A 15596-nucleotide genomic window follows, 5' to 3' on the forward strand; every position below is an offset into this window, starting at 1 on the left:
ATCTCTTTCAGCATAATCTATTACGCAGCATTCCTAATCTGGTAATGAGAAAAGTGAGCAAAGTGTCTTAGTAACGGATTATTTTGTTTGTCCTGCTCACTTGAGGTGGTTGCCGGTGACCCGGAGTTTCCACTCAACCAATGGCATTGACGGGCCAGACCAAAACCCGTCTCGATTCGGCAACTCGTATGGTATCACGAGACTCAAAACCCGAAGTTCGCCAGTACCTTGTCATGCCCTCGTGACTCGACTTCTTGGTAAACAGCGTGACTCACTGTCGCTCATAAAATATACATGGCAATAAGGTAGCCTTCAATTTGTGTAGAAACCCCATTTGCGACGTGCTAAGATCGCTTATTACCGCGCATGATCTATACTTCTACTTGCGGCACACAGACGAACTTCCACAGACGACACACGCCGTCTGGAGACTTTGAGACGGTGCTGCGCTCAAGCTCACGCATGCGAGATGAATCCTCCCACCCGAACGATGAGACAGCTTCTTGACAGCCATGTGGCGCGCGGCGCGTGATGTGCGGGGTACGGGATTACATCACATGTGAAATGGCGGGGTCAAGCCAATGTGCGAAATCTGGGGGGTTTTTTTTTAATAATTTTTTTAATAATTTTTTTTTTTACAATTTCAATTCTACAAACACGGATCGCTCAAGACCGCATTGTTTCCCTTTTCACAGGTAACAGGATATCGTCACGCAAGGTAGTTTTACACAAGGCGTGGGTTTGGGTTAGCTCTCCACTTTATATCAACAAATAACAACATCATTCAGCACGACCGGTTGTCAGTGCTCGCCTCTACTGCTTGTAAGCGCTGGGGCCGATCATGAGCTCGGGGCGCACGAGCTTGTCAAAGTCCTCTTCGGAGAGGGCGTTGAGCTCGAGGGCGGACTCCTTGAGGGTGAGACCCTTCTTGTGGGCGTTCTTGGCGACCTTGGAGGCCATGTCGTAGCCGATCTTTGGGTTGAGGGTGGTGACCAGCATGAGGCTGTTAAAATGTTAGCAGATAGACGCACAATTCTGTTGAAGATAGCAACTTACGACTCCTTCATGATGCTGGCAATCTTCTCCTCGTTGGCCTGGAGGCCGACGACGAGGTTCTTCTCAAAGGAGCGCATGCCGTCGGAGAGGATGCGGACGCTGTGGAGGAGGTTGCGGATGACCAGGGGCTTGTAGACGTTGAGCTCGAACTGGCCGTTCATGCCACCGATGGTGGTGGCGACGTGGTTACCCATGACCTGGGCGCAGACCATGGTGAGGGCCTCGCACTGGGTAGGGTTGACCTTGCCGGGCATGATGGAGCTGCCGGGCTCGTTCTCGGGGAGGTTGAGCTCACCAAGACCGCAGCGGGGGCCACTGCCGAGGTAGCGGATATCCTGAGCGATCTTGGAGAGGGAGGCGGCGAGGGTGTTGAGGGAGCCGTGGGCCTGGACGATGGCGTCGTGGGCGGCGAGGGCCTCGAACTTGTTGGGGGCGGTCTCGAACTTCGTGCCGGTCATCTTGGAGACCTCCTCGGCGATGCCTTCGGCGAAGCCCTGGAAGGTGTTGATGCCGGTGCCGACAGCGGTACCGCCCTGAGCGAGCTGGCGCAGGTCGGGAAGGGAGGACTCGACTCTCTTGATGCTCTGGCTAAGCTGGGCGACGTATCCGGAGAACTCCTGGCCGAGGGTCAGAGGAGTAGCATCCTGCAAGTGGGTGCGGCCAATCTTGATAATCTGCTTGGCGTCGAACTCGTCGACCTTCTTCTGCAGAGCATCGCGGAGGCTCTTGAGGGAGGGGATGAGCTCCTGCTCGATCTCAAGGACGGCGGCGATGTGCATGACGGTAGGGAAGGTGTCGTTGGAGGAGGCGGAGCGGTTGACGTGGTCGTTGGGGTGGACGGGCTTCTTGCTGCCCTTGACGCCGCCGAGGATCTCGATGGCGCGGTTGGAGATGACCTCGTTGGCGTTCATGTTGGACTGGGTGCCGGAGCCGGTCTGCCAGACGACGAGGGGGAAGTGGTCGAGCAGCTTGCCCTCAGCGACCTCAGCGGCGGCCTGCTGGATGGCCTTGCCAATCTTCTCGTCGAGGCCGTAGCGCATGTTGACGGTGGCGGCAGCGCCCTTGAGGATACCAAAGGCCTTTACGATCGGGGGCGGCATGCGGTCCTGGGGCTGGTTGATCTTGAAGTTCTCGAGGGAACGCTCAGTCTGGGCACCCCAGTACTTGTCCGCAGGGACCTGGATCTCGCCAAAGGCGTCGCTCTCGGTACGGGTTTCGGCCATTCTGGGAGCAGTGGTGTGAATGCTTCTCTGGAGGGAGAAAGGGCTGGTAAGGTTTGTTGATCTGGAGTTCGTCGCGGGGTAAAGAGCTGCGGGGGAAGAGGAGGTGTATCGGGTTGAGCATGTGGAGAGGCTCTTTGCGCATGTCCTCGGCATAACGGTAAGCCGTGTGTTCGCCAGGCCGGAAGTGGCGCGACGAGCTGGTGCCGATCGAAGCATGGCGGGCGTTTTTTTTCTGGTGCTGGTTGGAGAAAGGGTCTTGGAGAGTAGAAACGGCGGTCTAAGTCGCAATTTCTAGCTTATACGGAGCCAATTGAAGCGTGAAGACCTCGAGGGGTGATGAGAAGGAGTGCGTGAAGTTATTGCCAGATTAACAAAAAGATCTCCAAGGACGAGAGGAAGGAGAAAAAAAAAACGTCTCGTTTTTGCCGGCTCAATAATTAACAGGAGTTCCATCACCTCCGAGTTGGTTCCGTTGGGGGAGCTCTGACACTGTGGAGCTTTGTTGTGGCCCGTGCAGCCCGGCTTATCCCGATAACACGATTGCGCAGCAACGACCACCGGCGACCCTGCCTTTGGCCGAAAGTCTCCGGTTACCCGTTTCTTACATAATCACCCGAAAGTGGGATGCTGTTGGTGAGGATTACCTAAGGCACTTGAAAGTTGAGAGCTCTCATCGACGGAATCCTTCGGCTTCTCATCCCACCCGCCGTGTGACCCTCCCGAGCCGGAATCGTCAAACGTCGACCGATTCCCAGCGTGCCATCGTCACTGATGCAGCAGCAGCGGCAGCACGCACTCGTTCAGCCCCCAAGAGCCCTTGCATCGTCCGCAGCGGGAGCATGTTGATGTTGATAGGACGAGTAGGGCATCACGGCGGGGATCCCGGCCCCGCTCCGCTGCAGCATGTCATCACAACACAAGACGGCCCGTTGGGAATTGCTCTCGAGTTTGCAGAGGCCCCCCGTCCCCCCCCTCTTCGTCGCCGCCGCCGCCCACGGGGTCGGAGAGCTTAGCTTCCCTGGAGGAACCCGTTGCCACGGACTCGCCGCCGTTCACAGCCTTCCTGCTAGATCCACATTGACGGTTGACCCCAGCCCGCCCCCTGGCCCTTCGAGGGTTCTCTCTTGAGGGTCTTGGTGCACGCAGGATGCAATACGACAGAAAGGGCGGTGTTGACACTTTTCAGGGGCCATCAGATTTGAGGCCATCGCGGCCATTGGACCAACCGGCGCAACCTCACAGCCATTAGCGCCTGACGGTCTAGACGGACAACTTTGATCAGCAGATCCAAGAGACACGGCTACCTCATGATGCCAGCCCGGTGCTGCAGGTAATGTCATGAAGCATTACTCGCCAGCAGCCCATACGATAAAATTCCCGCCAAGCTAGCTACCGAGGAGTCAGAACAGGGGATAGACGATGCGAGCTTCATTAACTTACTGCATGGTACCGCAACTGCTGTTGCTAACCAACTAACTTGCTGCTGATGCTGATGCCGTTCTGGTCAGGATGGGGAAGACACGCTATGCAACTGGGTGGGTTTCACATCCTTCAGCCCAACTCTTCTCCTTTCTGGGTGGCTTGCTCATGCTCACTCACCCCATTTTCCCATGCCTACCCTTACATTAGTGCATCTATCTGCCTCCTTTCCTTTCTTTTACATGCATCCACAGCCTCCTTGTCTTTCGTTTCGAATCTCACCCTCTTCTCGAGGCTCCAAGATCTGTACAAGTACTTGAAGTAAGCCGTGCGCTGCTCAATTGAAGTCAGAGAGGCACGCGGCATCTCTCATCTTCTCTCTCCATCTGATATAAGAGCAAAAAAAGAGGAGCTCCCGTCGCCCTACGCCCACGGCCCCTGTCACACACACACACTTTGGACAGAGAAAGCCCCTCATTCCCTGTCCCGCACGTTTTGTCTCAACTTCGAGCTCCAAAACCCCCACCTCGATTCCCATCAGCTCGCGTTTTCGCAGCCAAGCTCAGTCCCGACAGCGACAAACCCAGTTCGAGTGTCCAAAAGTCTCCAAGCAACTACCATGTCTCTCCAGGTTGACGACCGAGGCCGTCGCACCCGTTCGCGCTCACCGGGCCGTCGCGAGCGCAGTCGGAGCCCCGCGGTCCCCGCCATGGTTGATCCCCCGCGCGAGCCCACCTACGCTTACCCGGAAGACGACCTCGATGGTGGCAGATATGGACGCGAGAGAGGAGGCGGCGCCCACGTCGTCACCGCAGAGCCGGGTGCCAGCCGCGCAATGTCGGGAGCTATTCCTTACCCAGAGGACGGCAGCGATGCAATGTTTCCAGGCACCAGGTCACTCTACGACTACGACGACCCGCGCGGCGGCAATCCTGCTTACCGTCCGCCCCCATCCCCGCAAGACAACTACTACCGCAACTCGCGCGAAAAGTACGACGATTCCCGCGACGACGACAAGCTCAAGTACCTGCCCGCAAAATACAGCAGTCACGGTCGCAGCAACAGTAAATACGGCAACGAGGCCGAGTACGCGCCTCCAAAGCCGCCTCGCCCTGACGCAGGCGACCTGTACCCCCCAGCGAAGCCCCCTCGCCCAGTGTCGCCCGGCGGCTACGCTTACGCTCAGCCGCAGCCCTACGAATACGCAAAGACCGACGACAAGGCCAAGAAGAAGGAGGAAAAGAAGAAGGCTCTGGAGGAGAACCTCGCATATGGCTTCGACCCCAATGCTTCTAGACCAAGCGGCCTCGCCCCTGAGCCCCGATACTCTGGTCGCGCACCGAGTCCAGGGCCACAGATCTCGGCCGGCGCCGCGCAGTACTACGCCAACGACCCGCGCGTCTCATCCAATGTCTTGGCCGTCGAGCCCGGCAGCCGTAAGCGGGACAAGTCGCCACAGCCGCCCACTCACCGCATGTCGAACCTCTCTGTAAACACTGGCCACCACTCCATGAACGTGAGCATGTCGCTAGCCAATGCGCCGGGGTCGCCGCTGCTGGAGTCGTACCACGGCACCTATCAGGACATGTCACCCATGCCGTCACCCATGCTGCTGCCCTCATCACACGACCTGCAGGTCATGGAGCCCCTCTCGCCAATCGGCTCCGACGACGAGGGCCGACGACGCCGCCGTGCGCGGTTCCACGACACCGAGGACGATGCGTCGAGAATCGCGAAAGCGCTACGCAGCGACAGGAAAAACCCGGACCCGGAACCCTTGATTGAGATCCTGCCCGGCCTCACCCACGAACAGGTCATGGACCTCCGCAAGGAGTACAAGGCTCTCGTCAAGACGGGCGCCGACCGCAAGGGCGTCAACGTGGCCAAGCACATCCGCTCCCGCCTCAAGGACGCCGACCCGAACCTGATGAAGGCCTGCTACGCCACCACGCTCGGCCAGTGGGAGAGCGAGGCGTACTGGGCCAATTTCTGGTACCAGGGCGACAAGACGCGCCGGGAGCTGCTCATCGAGTCGCTCATGGGCCGCACGAACAGCGAGATCCGCCTCATTAAGGACGGCTTTAGCGATAAGAAGTACGACAACAGCCTGACAAAGTGCATGAAGACGGAGCTGAAAGAGGACAAGTTCAAGAAAGCCGTGCTCATGGTGCTTGAAGAGCGCCGGATGGAGGAGTATGATCCTTATGGTCGCCGCCTGGCCATCGACTACAATTCGGTCGAGGATGACGTTTCGGACCTGCGCAAGGCCGTCAAGTCGGAAAAGGGCGGCGAGTCGCTCATGATTAGCATCGTCGTACAAAGGAGCGACTCACACCTGCGCGAGGTACTCAAGTTGTACGAGCGGACGTATCGGGCTAATTTCGCCCGTGACGCGCTCAAGAAGAGCGGTAACCTAGTGGTGAGTTCCTTCCATGGTTACACACGCACATAAACACATAGCTAACACACTTTTCTTCGCAGGGAGAACTCCTCGCCCACGTCCTCAACGGCGTCATCAACAGACCCGTCCGCGACGCCCTACTAGTCCACCACGCCCTCACAGCAAGCCGCAAGGACGATCTGCGCCGCGAGCTGCTCATCTCGCGCCTCGTCCGCTTCCACTGGGACCGCCACCACCTCGAGGCCGTCAAGCGCGCCTACCGTGAGCGGTATGGCCGCGATATGCAGGAGGCCGTCCGCGAGGGCACCAGCGGCGAGTGGGGCATGTTCTGCCGGGAGCTGTGTATCTACCGCATGCCCGGCCAGGTGAAGACGTATGAAAAGGTACCGGCACAGGGGCGGTGAAATGTTTCTGAAGGACAAAATGAATGGTGAAAAGGGGGGTTAACTTAATTGCATGAAGAGATTGATGATGGGATTTGATGAGACCATGTGAGATGGGAGGCTATTTGAATAAAATATTATATCACATGCTTAACTCGAGATATCGCTTCACACTGCTGTCCCCTAGTTCTTCCCAGTGACTCTTGTTCCTCATTTTAAGCAACACACGATCCTCTCTTCACGACCTGGGTCGACCCTGAAAGCGAACCGTCTTCACAACCTCATCCCTCCTAGCAACAGCCATCCCCTGCTTCTCCCCCAGAGCATACGAACTCCCCTGCGACCGATCATCCATCTCCCCAACCCTCTCACTAACATCCGACCTCCTTTCCCAGCTCCTCGCCCGTCTCCTACTTCCAGATTCGACACTGCTCCTCCCTCGATCATCACCGCGCCGTCCGTCATCATATCCCCCGCCGCCCCTAACCTCCCTCTCCCCATGCCGTCCCCCTTCATCCCCACGACCGCCATGCATATAATACCCATCCCTACTATCACTACTATCCCCCCTCCTCATCGCCCTGCTCCTACTCACGGTTCTACTCCTACTTCTGCTCCTGCTGAAACTCTTGCTCACACTCCTACTCCTACTCCTGCTGAAACTCCTTCCCCTCCCGCCTCTATACCTCCCATCATCTCCATCCCGCCGGATATACACATGCCGAACCCTCTCACGAACATACCTGCCCGTATCCCGTGACCTGCTCCTCTCCTCATCCCACGATCTGCTTCTGCTTCTACTTCTCATTCTTCTCCTCGGAGAAACCTCATACTTCTTGAATGATAGCGACGTCCATCGACCCTGCGAGGGACTGAACCCGTCCTCCCTCTCTAGATCTCTGCCGTCGTGGTAGTGTCTCGGTCTTAATGTATGCTGTTGTCCTCTTCCTCGTCGTCGGGGTTCCGTCACCATATACGACCGTCTCAAATCCCCACAAGATCCAGTCCCAGCGCAGACATGTCTCGTCATCGTATTGTCAGGTCCCAAAAGGCACCCCCGTGAGCCGCGTAATTTATCGTCGACCTTGAAACCCCACTTCTTCGGATCTTGCTGTTCCACGCGCCATTAGCTATCATCCAACATTAAAACCTTGACCCTCTTCTCCCCACAGATGCCCAAAAGGCAAGATGACCGTCAAACAAGGGAGCAAAGGGAACAGAGAAGAGAATACTCACCTCACCAGGATACCTCGAAACACCAACGACATCACCACCCCACTCCCCCAACTTCTTGACGGGATACAACGTACTCCAGAACCCTTTGCCCTTCTTCTTCTTCCTCTTCCTCTTCTCGCACTCCTTACACTTGCCCTTCCTCGCCTTCCTCCCTCTCATTGCTGCGGTACCAACCTCACATCCAAATCCAAACTCACAACCTCCTCTTCCCCTCCCTCCTCCAGTCTGACACCCATACCCACCAGAACAACACTCCACCATCTCAAAACAGCACTCATTGTCCTCACAACATCCCCTACACCCATCTCCATCACCACATCCTCCACACTCTCCCTCATCATCCGAACTCGTCTCTGATTCCGAGGTATCTCCACTCCCGTCATCGTAGTAATAATACCCCCCACCACTACTACCACCACCAACACCAACCACCCCGACATCCCCTCCCTCGTCAATACCACCATCATCAAGACAAATCACGTCGCCTCCGACATCGCTAAGTCCCCCAACCGGTACTCGCTGTCGAAGGTCCGTCATCTCTAAAAAAAAAAAAAAAAATTGTGTTTCGATTCTGACAATGTGGTGTTGTATATCGGCCAGTTCGATTCGCAGAGTGTGTTTCGAAGGTGCTGCAAAGACGAAATGGGAACAAGTAAGACAAAGTCACAAAACCTCGAAAGAGAAAACAGCCGACTCTTCCCCCTTTTGTTTGCTCCATCACCAAACTTCCCCTCTCGAGATGGCGCGGCTACCCGCATGCCCGAGGTCGCTCAGGTACAACCAACAGGACCAAACAACATTCACCAGTAATTCAGCGGTGAGGACTTCTTCATTCACGTGAACTTATGCAAGTGTGGGTATTCATGAACTCCTCTTCTGAACTTCCGAATCTATTCGTCTCATAAAGGCAACTGTAAATATGTAATTTTGACCAACAACAAACCCAGCGCAAACCAATGCCAGACACTCCGATGCTGTACGTATACAACAGAAGAAGAAAACACCATAACACGCCCTTCACGACCAAAAGCACGCTCCGTTTCCCTAGACCTTGACAGTCCGTGGCTCGAACGCCAAAACAAACCCGTGCTAGTCAGTCCCATTTAAACATTACAACGTCTTTTCCCCATACATCGACATCATACCCCTCACACCCCGCCATCCTTTCACAAGAACCCCTTGGTAAGACTCGGTGCCCGACTAAGGCTGCTCTTCCGCTTGGGTACAGAAATCATCGAGGCGGCGTCATCACCAACAGTGAACCCTGTGCGCCAAGCACCGCGAACGCTTCCCATGGCGGACGCAGCCCCCTTTTCGAATCTCAACGCCTTGATGCCTTCGAGCTCACGCTCCAGGCGCATCGATCTCTCCTTCTCCTCGCGAAGTTCCCGCTCAGCACGGCGTGCCTGAAGCTGGTTCTCCGACTCGGAAGACTGAAGCTCCTCAATCGTCTGCAGAAGCTTCTCCGCCTTGTCACGCATGCGGCCAACGTCGTCCTGCAGCTGTGTGTTCTGCTTGTCCTTGCGGTCGATCTGACCTTGGAGGTCCTTGACGATCCGGTCAACATTGCGAACCGATCGCTGGGATTTGTTCTTCTCATTCTCATGCTCCTCAAGCTGAGACTCAAGCTGATTGACGTTGTTAGTGACTGTATGAGGAACGCGTCTTGTGATTGGCTATTCTTACCTCTTGGATGCGCTTATGCAGGAACTTGATATCGTGGCTGGCGCTTGAGTAGCCCTTGGTCTCGAGGTCGACCAACTTGATCTGAATCTCGTTCAAAGACTTCTCCAGTGTGGCCTTAACCTTCTGGAGCTGTGTGCTGGCCTCGCGCTCAACCATTGCCTCCTTCTGCATTTCCGCGGCCAATGCCTCGGCGCGTCTCATCTTCTCCACTGCAGCGGCTGCAATATCTTCATGTTGGGCCAGGCTGGACTTCAGCTCCAACATTTCCTTGTCAAGGTTGGCGGCATCACGCAGTGATGCGCTGTCGCCGTTGGTGAGATCTTCCAGACCAGCCTTGGCTTCTTCTAGGCGGGCCTCGATGCTGCGCTTCTCCCGAACGAGAAGGTCTCGCTCAGAAGTTACTTCGTCCACTGAGGCGCGGAGGGACCGAACCTGGGAAAGCAAAGTCACCACCTTGCCTTGAGCTTCGCTGTGAGCGTTAACCGCCTCATCGCGTGACGAGACGACATCAGCCAGAGTCGACTCCAGGCGGGCCTTCTCCTTGGACCAAGTCGAGCTGTTGAGAACTTCGTCGTCCCACTTAGAGCGGAGCTCATCAAGCTCCTCGCGCAAGCGGGCGATTTCGGCTTGCTTGAAGAGTTTCTCCTCCCGGGCCAGATCCAATTCCTTGGTCAATGTTGCGAACTCGGCTTGGTACTTCTTGCGGGTCTGCTCCATGCTGGTTTCCTTGTCCTCGATGTCGTTGGCTCTCTGGTTCCTGTAGTCCTCGAGTTCGTGCTGAAGGCGTTTCTTAGCTTGGCTCGCGGCATCTAGATCGGTTGAAACGTCCTCGAGCTTCTCTTCAAGCCTCTGGTTCTGACGTTGCAGGTCCTCAATGGTGGCGTCCATCTTTTCTCTTTCGGACATGACCTCGGCGTACGTCTCCTCAGCCTCCTTAGCCTGCGTCTTGGCAAACAACTCCGCTCGGTTGGCCTTCAAGACAGCAATCTCGGCTTGCTCCAGTTTACTGAAATACTCATCAGCACGACTCTTGTACAGGTTCAAGCTTGACCCAACATCGGCAAGTTTGGAAGTCTGATTGTCGAGTTGAATCTGCAGATCCGAGAAGTCCTGCAGAAGCTGGCTCCGACTGGCAGCCTCTTGCTCGCGAGCCAGGCTCATTTCCTCGAGTTCGGATGTGGTGTCGCGAAGCTCGACTTCGAGGGCAGCTCGATCGTGGCGCATCCGTTCGAAATGGTTCTTGACGTCCGAAAGTTCCGAAATGGCATCCCTGTGGCTGTGCAGAAGTGAGCGACGGGCCTCTTCTTGGCTGTTCAGTGCGTCCAGAATCTCTTCGTGCGATCGGGTCTGAATATCACGCAGGGACAACTCGCCGGTCCTCGCGCTCCGCTCTAGAGCCGACACCTTCTTGGCAGAGTCATCCAGCATGTCGTGCAGGCGGCTGTTGACCTTTTCCAACTTTTGCATTCGAAGAACAGACAGGTTCTCGTCAGAATCCTCTGGGGGCGAGGAGCCGCGCTCGATCTGGCTTTGGAGGTGTCGGTTCTGCATCTCAGCAATTTGAAGTTGGTTCTGCAGCTCCTCAACCTCGGCCTTGAGATCCATGCGATTGTTGAAGCTCAGGATATCCGCAGTCTTATCGGAGCGAGCCGAGTCCATATTCTCTGGCTCGAAGCGGCGGGTGGGCGTCGAGTTGTTCGAGTACTGGCGATTCTGCATCTTGGACCGCCGGAAGGTGGGCGAGCCATTGAAAGGGGCCTCGTTAGGGCTGATCTCTTCCAGCTTGGGCCTCATGGGAGACTCCATACGAGAAGAGCGCAGCTCAGCCAACTGGGCCTCGGCATTTGTTCTAGCAGCCGTCTGGACCCGAAGGTTCTGCTGGAGATCCTCGACTTTCCTAACCAGATCGAAGTTCTTGCTAAGCACGCCCTCGTTTGTGCCGTCTGCTTGAGGCGGGACAACAACGTCGGGATCGACCGTCTTAAGGACCTTGAGCATCTGCGCCCTCAGCTCTTGCAATTCCTTTTCCCTACTTTCCATGGTAGTTTGCAGATTTCGGACAGTAGCCTGAGCCTGTGTACGGAGCTGGCGCTCAGACTCAATGGTGCGATTGGCCTCCGCAAGTTGCGCAGTAGCTGTCGATGCTGTCTTCTCGGCATTCCTCGAAGCCTTGGCTTCTCGGGCCACTTCATGGTTAAGATCCTCAAGGTTGAGTTGCAGCTTCTCTGCCTTCTTCTCGAGGCCAGCGATGGTGAATTGAGCTTCGCCAAGCTGCTTGTTCAGCTGAGTGTTTTGCTCGTCAGCTCGGGTCTTTTCACGTTGCAGACCCAGCACTTGACTTCTCGAAGCTTCGCTAGCTCTCGAACTTGAGCGAGCAATTTCCAAACCCTTTTGCTGAAGCTTGTTGAGGAGGGTACGGTTGTCGTTCTCCGAGGCTTTGAGGCGACCCTTGACAGTAACCAGCTCCCGCTCGAGTCTCTCCTTCTCCTGATCGTTCTTGAGACCAAACTCTCCAGAAGACAGGATAAGCTTATTGAGATCCTCGACTTGATGATTGAGATTGGCGCACTCGTCGTCGAACCACTTCAACCTTTCTTGGGCTGCCTCGAGATCCTTCCGAAGGCTTTCCTCTCTCTCTCGAGCAGCCCGAGAAGCAGCCCGTTCACCTTCAATCTCGGCTTGCATGCGTGCTTCCTCGGCTTGAGTCTTGGCAACACGGAGACGTCTGATCTCCTGTCTCGCTTCGTCACGTTCCCGTTCGGCGGTATCGCGGGCCTCCTTGGTTCGACGCAGGTTATCTTGCTGAACGTACAGCTCTTTTTCTATAATGATCTTCGATTCGTTCAGATGATCGTACTCTTCTTGCAAGGCGTTGAACTTGTGCTCGCTCAACAGCAGAACGTCGTCGCGTGACTGCCTCTCTCTGCTAAGCTCCTTTTGAATGTTGAAGAGCTCATCTTTGAGATCCTTGATCTGAGCCTCCAAGACTTGGCGGTTCTCGTCTGCCTGGGTATCTTCAGAAAGCCGTGTTTCGAGAAGTTTCTTGGCATCCTCGGCTTCTCTCTCAAGCTGAGATTGCTGAGACTTGATGGCTGTAATCTCGGCCTGGACTTCGCGAAGCTTGGATGCAGCAGTCTCCTTCTCAGACACGAGAACCTTCTTCTGCTCCTCAAAGGTACGACGTCCCATCTCGAACTTCTTGTTATCTCCCCGAAGGACAGACAGTTCGCTCTCCTTCTTGCGGACAAGGTCTTCGTAGTCGGTGGAAGTCTTGGACAATTCGGAAAGTTGCTGTTGCACCTGACGGTTCTCGAGGGCGAGTTGGGATTCTCTCGATTTTGACGATTGCAGATCTTTCTGTGCTGTGCGCAATTTGACCTCGAGGTCCTGGTCGATCTGGAGGAGTTTGCTCTCCAAGTCTCGTGCTTTGCGATCTTTGAGGCTGAGCTGGCTCTGCAACATCTTGATCTCGTCCTCGAGCAGTCTCTCCTGTTCACTGCGCTCCGATTGCTTTTGCGAGATCTCTTCAATGGAGCGCTCCAACTCCTCGGTGCGTTCCGAGAGCTCTGACTTCTCCTGCTCCAGCCGTGCAATAAGCAGTGCTGCTTGCTCCAGTTGAGCTCGGTACTTTTCAACATCGTGCTCAGCCCTCTTCTTGGCTTCCAGCAGGTCGTCGAGTTGGTCCTCCAGCCTCTCTTGGTCTTCTATGGCGCCAGAGAGCTTCTCTTCGAGTTCTGCTTCCCTTACTTGTAGACGCTTGAAGATCTCTTCCTTGTCCAAAGCGAGGGCGCGTTCACTCTCCAAGGTCTGTTGAATTCGGACCATCTCGTTGTGTACGTTCCGGCGATCCTCTTCCAGCTTGTGGCGGTCATCAGATTCTTGTTTCATCTTGTCCTGAAGCTGGCGAATCATTGCATCCCTCTTCTTGACCTCTGTTGCGCTGCGAGTAGCGCCCAGGAGTGGCTTCATCTTGCTGACAAGCTGCCACCACGGATTCTCCATGAGGTCAAGGTAGGTGTTGAAGTTTCTCTGGATGATGCGAGTGGCCTCCGTCCGGAACAGTCTCTTGTAAGCGACTCGTCGCTGAATGTAGCCACGTGCAACTGACTGGAATCGAGACATGATTTCGGTAATAAGGGCATCACGCTGTTCTTCCAGCTCGGCCAGCACACCAGCTCGGAAGAAGACCTTCGTAAGGCCCACGCGGTACAAGCTCCTGTCTAGACCAAGCTTCTCAAGCATCATTGCCGCTACGGCTTGGCCCTCTTGGTAGCCTTTCGGCATGTTTCTACAGAGGACTTCGTATCGTTGACGGAACTCAGCAAAAGGAAGGCGATTGGGAAAGCCGGTCCGGGCAATGCGGATTCCTTCGAGAACACCGTTGCATCGCAGCTGATCGAGCACGAGCAACTTGTTGAATTGCTTGGGCTTCTTCTTGTGGTTGGGCAGGATACAGCGGACGAAGTGAGGATGGGTGGAATGGAGCTGGGCCATCAGGCTGTGGAGCTGCTCCTTGTGGCGCTGTGCGACGGTTCGGAACAATCCCTTCTTGACCCGATTGCGGCTGGCACCTAGATCATCGTCAACGTCGGCGCAGTCGGCAAAGAGATCGGCAATGTGCTTGTCTGTAGATGAAGCAAGGAGACGAGTGATGTTATCGTTCAGTGGATCCTTGTTCTTCTCCAGCCAGCTTTCAGTGGAGTACTCGACTTCCGCTGCATAATGCGTGAGGATGAAGCCTTGGCCGAGTCGAGAAGGGCGGTACTTGTTTGATTTCTTGTCCCACAAGGAGTTGAGCTTTTCCGTGAAAGACTTGTCCGTAGCCTTGGGCATGACACAGTCTTCATCCAAGCAAGAGAAAATACCAATTGGATTGGGTAGCTCGATGAGGTCAATCGTAGGCTGAAGGTCGCGTCCAAAGTCAATGAACTGCCATTCAATCTGTTCCCTCGCGTACTCTTCTTGCTCAAGTACGAACATGTGATGGTTGAAGAACTGCTGGAGCTTTTCGTTGGTGTAGTTGATGCAAAGCTGCTCGAAGCTGTTCTCTTCGAAGATTTCGAAACCGGCGATATCCAGGACGCCAATAAAGCGCGAGTCGTCGATGCCCATGCCTGTGCGGTCCAGCTGACGGTTGATGCGAGTTACGAGATTGCCGAAACCTCTCTCGTAGATACCCTTGGACAACGCGTCCAATCCCAGTCGGACCTGCTCAGGAGTCTGAACCTTTTCAACCCATTCGCGGCCAGCCTTGACTCTGGGATGAAGCAAGCCTTGAAGGAATGGCTCAAGAGGAACACCGAGTAGCTTGCAAACCTTGGCTGCCTGTTCCTTGGCATCAGGTGCCAGCCGGGCTTGGTCTGCGGCACGGCTTTCCTTGACGACAGAGATGTTTCCGAGATGTAGCACTGCAGCGATTGTGCGAATGATGGAGTTCTGGTCCTTGTCTAAGAAGCCCATGACGTTGAAGGCCTCCATCAACGAGTCCCACTCCTCTCGGTCGGACACGCCAACGATTGTGTCGTGGCCAGCGCGAGTGTAAGCAAAGTCCTCGACATCCAAGCCATCGAGGAGGAATTCCTGCTTGAGCTTTCTGTCTGCACCCTTGAGAAGCTGATAGAAGATGTGGTAGTTTCTCTCATGCCCGTTGATCCTCACCACCCGAGACTTCTCCAAGAGGTACCAGTCAATGAAGGCACCGGAGATGGCTCCGCCCTTGTTGAACTCGATGCGGATGAATTTGCCGAATCGTGAAGAGTTATTGTTCCGCACCGTCTGGGCGTTACCGAAGGCCTCAAGAATAGGATTGGCTCGGAGGATCTGTTGTGATAGGTTGGACTGTTGAGACTTGTTCTTCACGGGGGACTCGGAGTGGGCGACGGCCGCAAGGTACTGGATCACCTTCTTGGTGTTCTCTGTTTTACCAGCACCGGACTCGCCAGTGACAAGAATACTCTGATTCTCGCCTTCTTCCACCAGATTGCGGAAAGCATGGTCGGCCATGGCATAGATGTGTGGCTTGGTGTCCTCCCTACTCCTCCCCTTGTACATATTGATATATTCGTTTGTGTAGATGGGTAGCGGGCAGTAGGGGTTGACTGTGACCAAGAAGAGGCCGGAGTAGGTGTAGATGAGGTCGGCCTGGTATCTCATGTGGAGGTTATGGACGACGGACGCCTCGTTCAGATGGGT

General features: G+C 55.3%; 2 protein-coding genes across 2 annotated transcripts; one reads left to right on the forward strand and one right to left on the reverse strand.

Annotated features, from left to right (window-relative positions):
* Positions 1–813: 813 nt before the first annotated feature.
* Positions 814–2495, reverse strand: BDP81DRAFT_305563 (L-Aspartase-like protein; the record flags this gene model as incomplete). Its single annotated transcript, XM_060583187.1, has 2 exons — positions 814–1003; positions 1057–2495. 2 exons carry the CDS (start codon positions 2493–2495, stop codon positions 814–816), a joined length of 1629 nt encoding a protein of 542 aa, XP_060451933.1.
* Positions 2496–4317: 1822 nt separating this feature from the next.
* BDP81DRAFT_307356 (annexin ANXC4) lies at positions 4318–6503 on the forward strand (the record flags this gene model as incomplete). Its single annotated transcript, XM_060583357.1, has 2 exons — positions 4318–6117; positions 6180–6503. The coding sequence occupies 2 exons, from the start codon at positions 4318–4320 to the stop codon at positions 6501–6503; spliced, it is 2124 nt and encodes a 707-aa protein (XP_060451934.1).
* Between the last annotated feature and the right edge of the window lie 9093 nt (positions 6504–15596).

This window comes from Colletotrichum phormii (genome assembly GCF_030913505.1).
Source record: "Colletotrichum phormii strain CBS 102054 chromosome Unknown BDP81scaffold_1, whole genome shotgun sequence".
NCBI classification, from domain to species: Eukaryota; Fungi; Ascomycota; class Sordariomycetes; order Glomerellales; family Glomerellaceae; genus Colletotrichum; species Colletotrichum phormii.